The 13,372-nt window shown below is 42.5% G+C and overlaps 1 protein-coding gene across 1 annotated transcript in view; it reads right to left on the bottom strand.

Moving 5' to 3' along the window:
- Positions 1 to 210: 210 nt before the first annotated feature.
- Positions 211 to 13,372, bottom strand: part of BLMH (bleomycin hydrolase) — a 39,248-nt gene continuing 26,086 nt past the window's right edge. Inside the window, exon 12 of the mRNA XM_033090915.1 lies at positions 211 to 1,200. Within this exon, the coding sequence (XP_032946806.1) occupies positions 1,049 to 1,200 (152 nt within the window). The 3' untranslated portion in view covers positions 211 to 1,048. The remainder of the gene's footprint in view (positions 1,201 to 13,372) is intronic.

Here is a 13,372-nt window from a genome sequence, read left to right as displayed (position 1 = left end):
TTACAGTGGTGCCTGGAAGCCTCTGCAGAAGCCAGTGAGGATCAGTGCAGGCTGGGAAGGGTCATACGTGTACATCCCAGAGAGAAGCTGAAGCAGGAAAGCCCTGAATCATCTTGCTGTTTTTTCACTCTGTAGAACATGAGCCACCTGGTTGCTTTTCTTTGTAGCTAAATAAAGGAATACTTTTTAGATGAAATAAAGCCAACTTACTCTCATTTAGCAAAGTGTTTTATTCAAAAGCTTTTCAGCACCATCTGGTTGTCAGAAAGAATGGGAACCACTTTTTCCTGCCCACCCAACTCCCAATTCCAGAGGCAGAAGGGAAACCATTTGGCTTGAGCTCCCCCTAATAATTATAATTCACATCGTGACCTAATAACTGTAATTCAGACCATGATAAGGTTTTGGTTGTTCTCTCACCCAACGTTCTCTAAGCCTCTACTGAAACCTGACTCAAGTTGAGCTGCGCTCCCTACAGTTCAGGACAACTGGAAGGAATCATGCCCGACTTGACCAACCCCCCATTCCTGGGCTACTAGAGGCACAGACAATTAACCGTGGAAAAATCGAATTCAGCGACTGCCATGTAGGAAAGACAGTGATACTGTCGAGGCAGCATGCAGTTCTGAGCGCTCAAGTCTTAGGGTGACCCTTCCCTAACCGTACTCTACACACAGGAGTATTAGGTCCATTGTCTCTCCATCCTCCTCAATTGCTCATCCTCCCCTGTCTAATGAAAAGACACTGAACCAAACCTTCATGACAGAGTGAAGACAAACAATTATGTCAGACTAAAATGCTAAGAGATCCTGCGCTGTTGGAGATGAGAAGAGAGTGTGACCCAATCTTTCCCTTTGATTTTCTTTAAGAATATTTTGTTTCAACATAAAGCACATGTCCCCAAAAAGGTTCCTGGAGGAGAAATCCAGGGGTCTGACTGTGTCCTGTGGGAAGACACAGTCCCCTGTGTCACTTTGGCTTCAGTTCCTGGATCTGTCCTTTGCAGCTACGTCAGGTTCCACGGGAGGAAGAAGGAACGGGAGGGGTATCACTTGGCCAGAGCCCCCATGGGGTCCCAGGCTGGCAGGATGATGGGCTCCTGCTCTAACACAGCCAGCACCTCTTCAGGGACGTGCTTCTTGTCCACCACCACTTCGTAGACATATTCGGAGAACCACTCATCTGTCATGCACAGGTAGCCTGGAGGACAGGACAGAAGCCCGTAAGTCCGGAGGGCAAGGGGCACACAGCAGAAACCCCACGGGCACTACAAAGAAGCTTGTTACCAAACTAGTATCTGCACGTGGTTCAGCTTTCCCATCTCTAATCTCACTTCATCTAAGTCTTACTGGCAATTCTGTGAAGCAGACAGGACAGGCATGGCTGTATTTTTAACAATTAGAAAACGGGGGCTGAGTGACTCAGTGACGTGCCCAGTCACACAGCTGAGATTCAGAGCGGGGCCGTGGGCCTCAGGCTGTTCCCGGATCCTGCGCTGGCCACTGTCCAGGCTGCCTCACTGCAGGGGAATGGGTGGCCCTAGAAGGGAGGTGCAAATGCTTCTTGTTCATCCAGTCACAGCGAGGGGACGAATCCCGAGGGTCAGAAGGGCGAGCATACCGGGTCCATTCTCACCCTACCCACCGTCTCAGCATCGCTGGCTGTTCTCCTTCCTTCCTCTCCGCCATAAATTCCTACAACAATCAGCTACGCTGCTAGGGGAATCCTGATGGGGCCACATCGGCATTACCAGGCAGCCACTTATTTGCAGATAGCACTACGTGAGTCAAATGATAACACAGTCCTCGCTTTCCCAGGAGGACCTACATCTGTGATGACGAGCAGGCAGAGCTGGACGACTGAGGCAGCTGCTCAGCCTCTCTTCCTCAGTAAGTCCCGAGGGTTGATGAATCTCTCCAGTGCGTAGGGCTGCAGAGAGACATAGCTGTACGAACACCCCAGGTTGAGAGCTCAGCTCAGAGAAAAAGTGCCATGTCACTAGGTATCCATCATAGAAGACTGCCTGTCTCAGGTCCCACTAGGACAACACAAACTCCTCTTTGGGAACATACGTCCAACAAATTTAACTGGGGGAAATGCTTCACCTGAGCCATTGTTAATATAAAGAGCAAAATTACAGCAAGAGACTAAAGTGTGTGTAATTTACAACAAGAATAGGCCAGGGAGTGAGCAGAGAGCACAAAAACGTGTGCCTCACAGGGGTCCTGCATGCACCCACACACCCGAGGGCTCATGGGAACTAACAGTCACCACCACCACCACCATCTCACCATATCTGGCACCTACTATACACCAGACACTGGAGCTAATTTTCTCTGAATGTGTTTGTGCAAATCTAGGTCTGTGCTATATCATTTCTCACTATGCAGTACCAAGAGAAAGGAAGATGCCGGTATTTCTCAAGGATAGTCCTCTAGTAGAGCAGTTCTCAAACTTCTTGGCCCCAGGACCAAGACTGGACATTCTCACAATTATCGAGAATCCAAAAACGTGTTTATGTGAGTTATAACTACTAGTATTTACCACAACAGAAATTAAAACAGAAAGTTAAAAATGTTAATTCATTTGAAAATAAGACTTAAAAAACATGAATATAAATAACAGATTCTTTGGGGAAAAAAAATTATATCTTCTAGAACAAAATAAATGTTAGAAAAGTGGTACTGTTTTACAATTCAATGTCTGGCGTCCCAGCAGACAGCTGAATTCTTCTATCTGCCTTCTGTGTTCAATCTGTTTTCTGGCTTAAGTAGATGAAGAAAATCTGACCTCACACAGATACGCTACTGGAGAAGAGAAGACCTTGCAGACCCCCAAGAGGGTCTCAGGGACCCTCAGGGGTCCCCAGACCATACTCTGAGAACTGCTGCTCTAAAAGCAAGACTGTTTTAAATAATTCAAAGGCAACATGATGGTAAGTCTAATTCTGTGAGCTAACTGGTGTGACAGAGGACATTACTTAACTTGAAGACACGGCTGCTTTGGTGAGGTCATCTATGCCCAACGCTGCTCTCCACCTCTGACAGAAATCAGAGCCAGCTCGTCCTGACGTGGCATAGCACGTTTCCTCTCACAGGAAAATGCTCTGGGAAAATGCTCACGGGCTCTGACCAAGTCAGGTAAGGGAATGCCTCCTTGCTCCCCGATGCTGGCCAGCCTCCTGATCCAGTGCTCCTTTCCTCGCCAGGAGACAGAGAAGGAGAGCACAGACATACTCCAGCCTGCGCTGTGTCTGGTTTTGGTCTTGATTGTATATACACTCCCGAGTCCTTGGCTTTTTATCAGTCAGTCAGGACCCGGCCCTTACTCACCATCACCTACCTACCCTACTGCCACTGAGTTTAGCAACCAAAGCTTGCTCAGCTGAAGGGCCAATCAGCACCATTTCTTGGTGCATCCCAAGTAATTGCTTTCTGAGAAACTCAGTATCTGCCTTGCCCAAAAGGAACTTTCAGTAGGTAGGAGACCAGACTACTAAACCCTACACCAGTTGAGACATTAGTCATCCTTCCCCTCACCCATAACGCTGGCAGAATAAATCCGAAGATTCGCTCTGGACAGCGAGGCAGGTGAAGAAGGGTAGAAGCAGATTCATGTAATAAAGTTCTGGTCCTCATGACAATCCTATCATCACACCATCAGATGAGTCTTCAAAGAACGCACAGAGAAAATGGACACTAAGTACATCTACACATCTTGTTCCACAAGCAGGTCAGATGAAGCCCTCGCAAATTAAAACTCCTATCAACTGCAATCCACCCTTTCAGTGTCCCTGCCAAGAGGACCTGCCTTGATTAGTCTCTCTCTTCAGGATATGAGTTCTTTGGAGGCCCACAAAAACGTCACAGTCTAGGTGGCTGCCAAGTAATTGCACTCTACGTAGATAATGAACTTGTGGCTGCCGTAACTGTTGACACTACGTGTCTTGGAGTTTGGCTGAGGAGATTAGGATCAGTCCGTCTGAAACCCAAGTGAGCAAAGTACCTACTCAGGCGGCTTTAAAGTGACCATTTTGATGAGGAAAGTCGTAGCTTCTAGCCCTTAAGCCCTCTGGCCATTAGAAATAGGCACTTCCCCAGGAAAAGGGAAAAGAAAAGGAAAATCTGCTGCAGGGATTCCAAGGTTTACACTTAGGGAAACAAATAGGTAAGCAGACAAAGAAAAAAGTCAGCTGTAGGAACTAAGGTGAAATTCAATTTTGTTTAAACTTTAATGTCTTGTTTACATGCAATGAAAAAGAAAGAAGTAAACAGTCCCTCAGAGAAACTGGCAATGTTTCTGTGTTTCAGAGAAAAAAGAGTAGTGTCAGTCTGTAAAGGGAAGAACTGTCTGAGGATACACCTCTAGACCGGTTAGACCAAATTCATTCGCTCAGAGACAGAATAGTTTAAACAGGGTTAATTTAAGGAAAACAAGACCTTTACCTGAGAAAACAGTTTTCTGAAATCTTACCAGAGATCTAAGAGGTAATTAAACCTCTCAGACTAAATTAAGGTGACAAATGCATTATCATTTATGAATTAGACATAGTTTATATTTTTTGTTGACTTTGTTCTATAAAGTATTTCACTTCACTTCACTGACAAACTATTTGTGGTTATTTTATTTTTGCTATTTAACAACAAAAGGTGTGACAAAATCAAGTTACGGTTCTGCTCGGAGGGGATCTGTCTGGCAGCACGGACTAAGGAAGCCGGACGACTGAGGCCTCGTTAAGTCACTGCCAATCTTCCACCTGATGGTGATAACTCTAGTTGGAAGAAAGGCTTCCAGAAAGGAAAGCAAAAACCTCCCTGACCCTTGTCTCACATTTCAAACTTCCAGTAAGTACTAAGAAACCATGCCACAGAATATTAGTCATTTAAAATGGAATTGCAAAGACTATGTAGCAACATGGGAAACTGTTTAAAAGTGATGCAAGTGTTAAAAAATGGTATATCCTATATTATTACAACTATGTTACAAATCCAGATACACAGCGGGGGGACAAAGGGGGAAAACAAAAGAAAAACAACAAAATGAGAATTTTATATCATAGGGTAGGTGATTCCCCCCTAAATTTCTGAAGCATTATATTGCTTTTTGACTCCTTAAAGATTACCTAAGTAATTCATGTTCATTATAAAAAATTTTGGAAACATGAAAGGAGGAAGATGAGGAGAAGGAGAAAGAGGTAGGTGAGAAGAAGACAAATACAAATTTAAAAACTGCCTACAAGGAGGGATAAACCCTCTTCCAATTTTACATATATCCTTTGATAGCTTCTACATATAGACTACACATTTAATAAAAATGAGACATCATACATGCTCTTTTATTACAAAGTATCACACATGCTGTGTTCCAATATTGCTCTTTCCAAACAAAAAATAAAAATACTTCTATCTATATCATAATTTTCAAGTGCTGTATCTGTATGAGTAAACTGAAATGTATCCCATGTTGGTGGAATCTAAATTTTTTGTGCTTCGAAACAACACTGCTATAAACATTTTTGTAACAAAAATCGTTGTCACATCCTTAATTATCTATTTCATTTCCTTATATCCTCATCAATACTTGGTCTATATAATTACACGTTTCTCTTTGGGTCCAATTTGAACTGTGTGTGTGTGTTTGCTTACTATTTACAGTTTTCTTTTGTAAAGTGCCCATTTGGGACCTCTGCTTATTTTCAACGGGTGGTTTTGCTTTCTCTCATAGTAATCAGAAATAGCGAACTATAAGATAATAATAATGGTTGCAAACAGTTTTCCTATTATGTAATTTGTCTTCTAATTTACGATGTTTCCTACTCTACTAAAATTTTTTATTTTTAGGGAGCCAAATTTACCAATCTCTTCCTTTATGGCTTCTAAATTTGGTAAATGCATACAAACACCTTTCTGCAATTATAATGAAAAAAATAAATAAGAGAAAAAAGTAGGGTAATGTTGTTAAGAAAACATTAGAAACAGTCTCAATGAAAAACTCATCACTCACTAAGGACTTGACACAGTCTAGTCCCTAATTATGAACATATACAATTTTAATGGATAATTAAGTAGTGACAGTCTGTCAACCACTTCTGTTAGGTACCCACTGTACAAAGCATGCTCTAACGTCTTACATTTGTATAGACTATGTTGCAAATGTGCAAAATGACACTATCCTTATAGAATGGAATTTGGCAATATCTAGAAAAATTTCAAATGCATTTACCCTTTTCACTAAGCAATGCCATTTCTGGGACTTTATCCTACAGACACAAAGAACTTGCATTCACACAATATGAATTAAGCATTCTGTATTTATCAATGCATAATAATAACTAATATTTACTTCTTACTATGTGTCAGGCAATATTCTAAGCATTGTACATGTATTAATTCACTGCAATGTTATTTATAATAGCAAAAGACTGGAAACAACCCAAATTCTGTCAGTAAGAGAACTGGTTAAATAAATTATGGTCCATCCTGACAATGGAAGATAATGAAGCTGTACTGCCGTGGAAAAGTACTGATACGGAAATGCCTCCAAGTCATGCCGTTAAATGAAGTGAGAGGCAAGATGCAAAGCATTGTATAAGGTATGCTGCCTTTGGTGCACTGAAAAACACTGGAAAGATATAAGAGAAACAAACAAACGGTAAGAGGGGGATCAAATGGACAGTGACAAAGATGGAAACCATATTCCTCTTTATGTACTTTGTATTTTGATTTTGGAACAATGTAATTTTATTACTTATTAAATGAATTACACTCTAGAAGCAAAACCAAACACACACACACACACACACACACACACACACACACACACACACACTTAAGTCTGTAGGGAGCTTACACTTCACAATGCAATTTCCCATCCATTATCCTTCTTTTGATTCTAATCCTTACAACTACAAGGTAGGCAGGATTGGTACGAGTTGTCTAAAGTCATGTGGCCAGTAAGTAAAGCCTACACTCAATCCCAGCTCTTCACTTCAGATCCAGGCTTTTCTAGGGGCTCAGCTTTCTCCAATAGAACACTCAGCAGCAAGAGATGTGGCACGTAGTTAACGGCTTCAGCAACAGATAATAGCATAGAATCTAGCTTAGTGAGGCACCTGAGTGGAATCGATTCCATCTGCTCACACATCCTACGTCAACAGTCACATGCCTAGTTTTTTGCGGAGTCCATTTATGAGGTATTTCGTATCTTTAAATCAAAGCAATGTGTTCTTAAGTGCACGTATTCAGAACAATGGAGAACAGCATTGGCTGGAAGTTAAAAACAAAACAAAACAAAACAAACCACAACCAGAGGAAGGGAACCAAAACCACCACTTATGAGGCAGACATTTGGACAGGCATCTGAGAGGAGGCTTCTTTTTCATCCAGAGTAAACACAGAAGTCCAGCTATGTGGTGAGGATGCATTTGTGCCCTGAACCTTTTGCTGGTAAGAGAAGGGATACCCTTATAGCTGGATATTAACTGCGGCCTCTTTCAGAAACAAAAGCTAAAGAAGATACGATTTCCCTGGTAAATATACCAGGAAAAAGCCGAGTGGAAAGTATGGTAGGGAAAGGGGGTTGTTTTGGTTTGTGGGTTGTATTTTTTTTAACCATCAAACCACAACAAAGTTATGAGGAAGTGCCCTCTGCTAAAAGAGTCCAGAAGCCTGTTTGCCTCTGAGCTGAGGAGTGAAGGCGACACACCCACCAGCCTGATGCCCCCCTCCCCTGGCCCAGTGAGCACGATCCAGGCAAGTCTGAGAGCACACACAATTCTGCCAGGATCTTGCTGTAGGATAGGAGAGGAAAACACAAATTTTCAGGTGTCATCCACAGGTCTGTTTTCCTGCAGAAACTCAATGACTTCTCTCTGACCCCCAAACTGTCACTACTATTTGTTTCAGGCAAAGTCTGCTTTTCGATCATTCTTCAAAAGCTGCTTGGATGGCAGGCCATATTACGTCTTGGCCTCTCTCCCCAGACCTGCCCGCCCAAAGAATGCTCCACGTGCTAAGAGCTACCCTTCTCAGCTACCGTTTCCCTGGCTGGCCTCCCACATCCTTTCCAAAACAACCCACAACCTTAGCCATCATTCCTAAAACTCCACTCACCCATGAAGAATCACTAAGGAGCCTTCACATTTCCAATCACTCACCATCTCCCTTGCAGTTTATCTCCTATATTACTTTGTCCCTATTCCTGTGTTTTACATTATTTGTTCTTATAACAAATTACTAACACCTTATGGAGCAAGATTTACAGCCTCAGTTATCCCAGCTTCAGTTTCACCACCCACCCCACCCCCCACACACACACACTGTACCTAGAATTTGAAGGAATTAAGTACTAAAATGTTGTTGATGTGGCATAACAGGACCACTGATTGGGCTTCTACCCTCACCGCTTGTAAAGTTTCCAAAAATTGCCTTCAGGTCCAACCCCAAAGCCTTTTCCTTGACTCATTTTTCGGACTGCTCTGCTGTAGTACCATGGACCACCAGGTTCTCCCTGACATAACCTACTCCCCCTCAGCTTCTCTCTAATTCCTCACCCGCTCCAATAACCCCAGCTTCTATGTCTTCCTATTGTGGCCCCACTGAGGGAGCCCTTCCTGGTTCTTCGTCTGTCACCTGCCTTCTTGGAGAAATCATCTCTTCTCTTGCTTTTCTCAGTCTACTTATCCCATATCTTACAGTCTGAGGAGCACGCCATGAATGTCACTCTGTCACATCACAGCCCTCTTCAAGCTCCCTTCCTGTGTCCCAGGTGAGTAAGTATAAATTCCTCTGAGGGTGAGAGACAGTCATTTCACCATGGTCTGTGCACGGTTCCCTGCCTCCCATCAATAAACATGAGGTGACACGATTGCTAATGGTTTCCCCTCAGCACTTGGTTTATTCACCTCCACTGCTTTCTCTCCCGAAACGAAGCCCATGTGAGTCATCCAGCCAGGAAATGGGTGACGTAGCACAATGGCTGCCCTGGGGTCCTGAAGCAGTAGAGACCTGCAGCTAGCACCACGGGCACGAGAGACAGCCCTCCTCCAGGAGGGAAAGGTTAAGGAGCCGCATGTGCTCGTTTTCCTGCCCTCACTGATCTACAGGTAACATTAACAACGGTCACAATGACAGCTATTCATAGTATTTTTGAGCGCTTCTTATATGCCTGGCACAATTCTCACGTCAACTGAGGTAGGTACAATTATTCTCCCCATTTGTAGTGGAGGAACCTGAGGCTTAGACAGGCAGAAGGTGGGTGCCAGGATGCGGGCACAGGCAACTTCTGTGCTTTAGCCTCTATCCTTCTCAAACCAATGTAGACATACCTTGGAGACAATCTGGTGAACATAACAGATCCTCTCAACAGGAGAAAGCAAATACACACGCATAAATTTACATTAAATGTGAGGGGATTTCTCCCTGAAACGGACGCCTGGTTGCAGGAGCCTCTGTCCCTTAGTTTGTTCCCCTTGCAAACGGTAGCCCTCTCTCCTAGTCACACACTTTGATAAGAAAGCAGTGGTCAATCTGAGAGCACATACTTCCTCTGTTCCACTCAAATGAACTATTTTTAGCCCGGTCATGCATGCTCTTGAGTTAATAAAAATGGAGGATGAGAAGTCCCTCTGCAAGAGCTCAGATACCCACATTTATGGTAGCAGTACTTTCCCAAGCCTGCAGACAGGAAAACCCTGAGGTGACATAACAAATTTGTATCTTGCCCCTTTCCAGGAAATCAGAAGCCTCTGCTTTTAGCGCATGTAATTTTCTCTTGTTTTGGCAAGTTCAGCTCAACATTGTCTATAATTTAAATTATTTGTGCCAAAAATCCAAAACTGAATCTCAAACTCATCTGCAAATAATCAGTTATCTTTTATAGGTGACATACGTTTTTAAGGAAGCTGCCTGTGTGACATTAAGAAATCTGAATCCCAATTCTACCTTTGACACTGTGCAACTGAGTAAGTCAAAACCTCTCAATAAGCTTCAGTTTTTCCCCTACATAAACTTGGGCATAATCACCCATGTTCATATCCTGATGCCATGAGGAAAAATAAAGACAAATACATTAGCAAACTTTGAATTCTTATGAAGCAAGATGCTATGACCTAGAAGTCCTGAGGACCTCTGACAGAAATATGGAATATTTATTAAACTCTTTAGAGTTAGTTATATAACAGTATACCATTTGAAAATTGCTTTCATACATTATTTCATTTGATGGATATATGTAGACATACTGAAGGACCTCATAAGGAAACAGTAGTTATCCATGTTACTGATGGAAAAATGTGAAATCATAAGGAGTTAAATTATTGTCCAGGATCTACAATCAAGAAATTAGTAACTGTCTCTCCTGGGTCCACAGTGTAACATTTTTATACGAAGGACATGACAGGTTTCGTGCCTAGCTGTGGACATACTGTCTCCAGAATCACGTGGGGTAATTTGGCTGGTGAGGCAAGTAAAGGCCATACTGCTGGTTTTCAGGAAGCAGGAGAAGTCCAGATATAATCTGAATCAGCCATGTAAGTTTCTGTCCAGATTAATCTCTAATATGCCAAAGTATCTTTAATAGATCAAGAGGCTCCCTTTTAGGAGGAAATCTGGAAATTTTACTGAAATGAAATCAGGAACTGAAAGGCTTATTTGTAAGAAAGATGAAGAATATGGTTTCAAAACAACTTCAAATGTTCATGTATCTGAAAGGCACAGAAGCAATTTGAAAAATGAAATGCTAATCTTGGTTCAAAATGAAAACCAGAACAAAATTTTTTAAAAGATAAAAGATTTTTCCTTCAGTGACTACTGAAGAATTAGGGAATAACAGTCCCCCTACCCTCACTTAAAAGTTGTTATTTAACATATTAAGAAACTCGATTAGGGGCGGCCGGTTAGCTCAGTTGGTTAAAGCGCTGTGCTCTTAACAACAAGGTTGCCGGTTTGATCCCCACATGGGCCACTGTGAGCTGCGCCCTCCACAACTAGATTGAAACAACTACTTGACTTGGAGCTGATGGGTCCTGGAAAAACACACTTAAAATAAATAAAAGTTAAAAACAAACAAACAAAGAAACTAGACTAAATAAGCATTAAGAATGATGCAGTGATAATTCTAGGTTCAGAGCTCTGCTGTACCAGACTTTAGGGCTGGGGGTGGGGGTTCCTTAATACTATTCTGTTTACTTTACATATGCTTGAAATTGTACAGGATAAAAAAATTAAGAAGAAAATTAAAAACCATATTATAGAGCAGCATGTGCAAAATAATTCTGGGAAATTTGGGGTACTGTTTCCCCGAAAATAAGACCTAGCCGGACAATCAGATCTAATGCATCTTTTGGAGCAAAAATTAAGATAAAACCTGGTATTACATTATATTATATTATTATTATATTATATAAGACCCAGTCTTATGTTATATGAGACCTGGTCATATATTATAGTAAAATAAGACCGGGTATTAAATTAATTTTTGCTCCAAAAGACGCATTAGAGCTGATTGTCTGGCTAGGTCTTCTTTTCGGGGAAGCACGGTAATTACATATAGTTGTTGCCCAACTCACAATGTGCTAACTTTTTTTTTTTTTTTTTTTAAGATTTTATTGGGGAAGGGGAACAGGACTTTATTGCAGAACAGTGTGTACTTCCAGGCCTTTTTTCCAAGTCAAGTTGCTGTCCTTTCAACCTTAGTTGTGGAGGGCGCAGCTCAGCTCCAGGTCCAGTTGCCGTTGCTAGTTGCAGGGGGCGCAGCCCACCATCCCTGGTGGGACTCGAGGAATCGAACTGGCAACCTTGTGGTTGAGAGCCCGCGCTCCAACCAACTGAGTCATCCTGGAGGCAGCTTAGCTCAAGGTGCCGTGTTCAATCTTAGTTGCAGGGGGCACAGCCCACCATCCCTTGCGGGACTCGAGGAGTTGAACCGGCAACCTTGTGGTTGAGAGCCCACTGGCCCATGTGGGAATCGAACCGGCAGCCTTCAGAGTTAGCAGCATGGAGCTCCAACCGCCTGAGCCACCCTACAATGTGCTAACTTTTGACACAAACTCTCACCAGATGCCCATCCTCACTCATATTCCCAGGCAAATTGGTGCTTCAAGAGCCCTTTCTCCTGACATCAGACATTTACATGATGTCTTCAGATCCTTTACTATTTTATGTCCTCTCGGCCACTAGTTTCTGGTCACCAAAGATCATGAAGTATCTTATTTCCATGAGTGGACTAGATGCTACTAGAACAGAGAAGCTGAGAGGAAGCACATTTTAGTGGTTAAGAAAACAGGCTCTAGCGTCAGACTGGGGTCACTTTGGCTTAAAGATTATGCTCTTCTCAGATGAAATTTTACAAACTATTTACTCGAATAAGCCTATCAATTTTTTAAAATGAGAGACAATGTAACAAATCCGACAATCTATCCCTTCATCCAATTGTGAAATCCGTTTCTGACATGATCCATAAACAAGGTACAAAACGCATAGTCAAGTATTTTAAGCAGCGGAGAAAAGAAAGCCATGTTGGTTGTACATGTTAGATAACATCCAATTTTCCGTCGGCTGACTAAGAAACTAGAATTCACCAACATGAAGGAATGCAACAGGCCCAGTAAGACAAGAATTAATTTCTCGTTTTATGTCTCTTGAGATCAGAGGGAACCTGTGTCCATGTGGCAAAACAGTCAGGTTGTTTGATTTTCTTTAGTAGTCTCTGGACAGGAAGGGTGATGAACATGACCAATGGGGAAGACGAGAGCCAGGACAGGCAGAGGGCAAGGGCAGCCTGCCCAGGTAACTCTGCTCTCTTTCTTATACTACCAACACTGCTTTTTCTGAAACCATCAATCTTAACAGGTAGAAATCCCAAAGAGAATAGTAACAAACCGTTAACAACGTTATCCACAGAAACAAAATCCCAGCAATGCTGTTTAAGGTGGTCCCGTCTCGTGAGAGCACAAACAGAGGTTCTGCCTCAGATGTGCTAGCCAATACCCACCGGGATGACAGACAGGAGGGCCCTGCTTGGTAAACACACATCACCAGCATAATAACATACTACACAGTCTCCTAAGGTCAGGCCAAGTGTGCCAATTAAATTAGATCATGTTTTCTTTCCTTCCTTCCTGTTAAGTCTTCATTACCAAGAAATACATGAGAATAATTTATTTTGGCTCTGAATGAACTATTCCCCTACCCCCACTCAGTTCAATTTCTTATCTTTTGGCTCTCTACTGAAATGCTTTGCTCTGTATAACCTCAGGTATTTCTGTTGTTAAGAACAAAAAAGTTACTTTAATCTTAACTGGACAGCTGTAGATTTCACGAGGCAGGATTACAGGCAGACCACGGGGATCAAGACCCCAGCTCTCTCAACACTC

Source organism: Rhinolophus ferrumequinum, chromosome 21 (assembly GCF_004115265.2).
Source record: "Rhinolophus ferrumequinum isolate MPI-CBG mRhiFer1 chromosome 21, mRhiFer1_v1.p, whole genome shotgun sequence".
NCBI classification, from domain to species: Eukaryota; Metazoa; Chordata; class Mammalia; order Chiroptera; family Rhinolophidae; genus Rhinolophus; species Rhinolophus ferrumequinum.
This window is presented reverse-complemented; position numbering and strand designations above follow the sequence as displayed.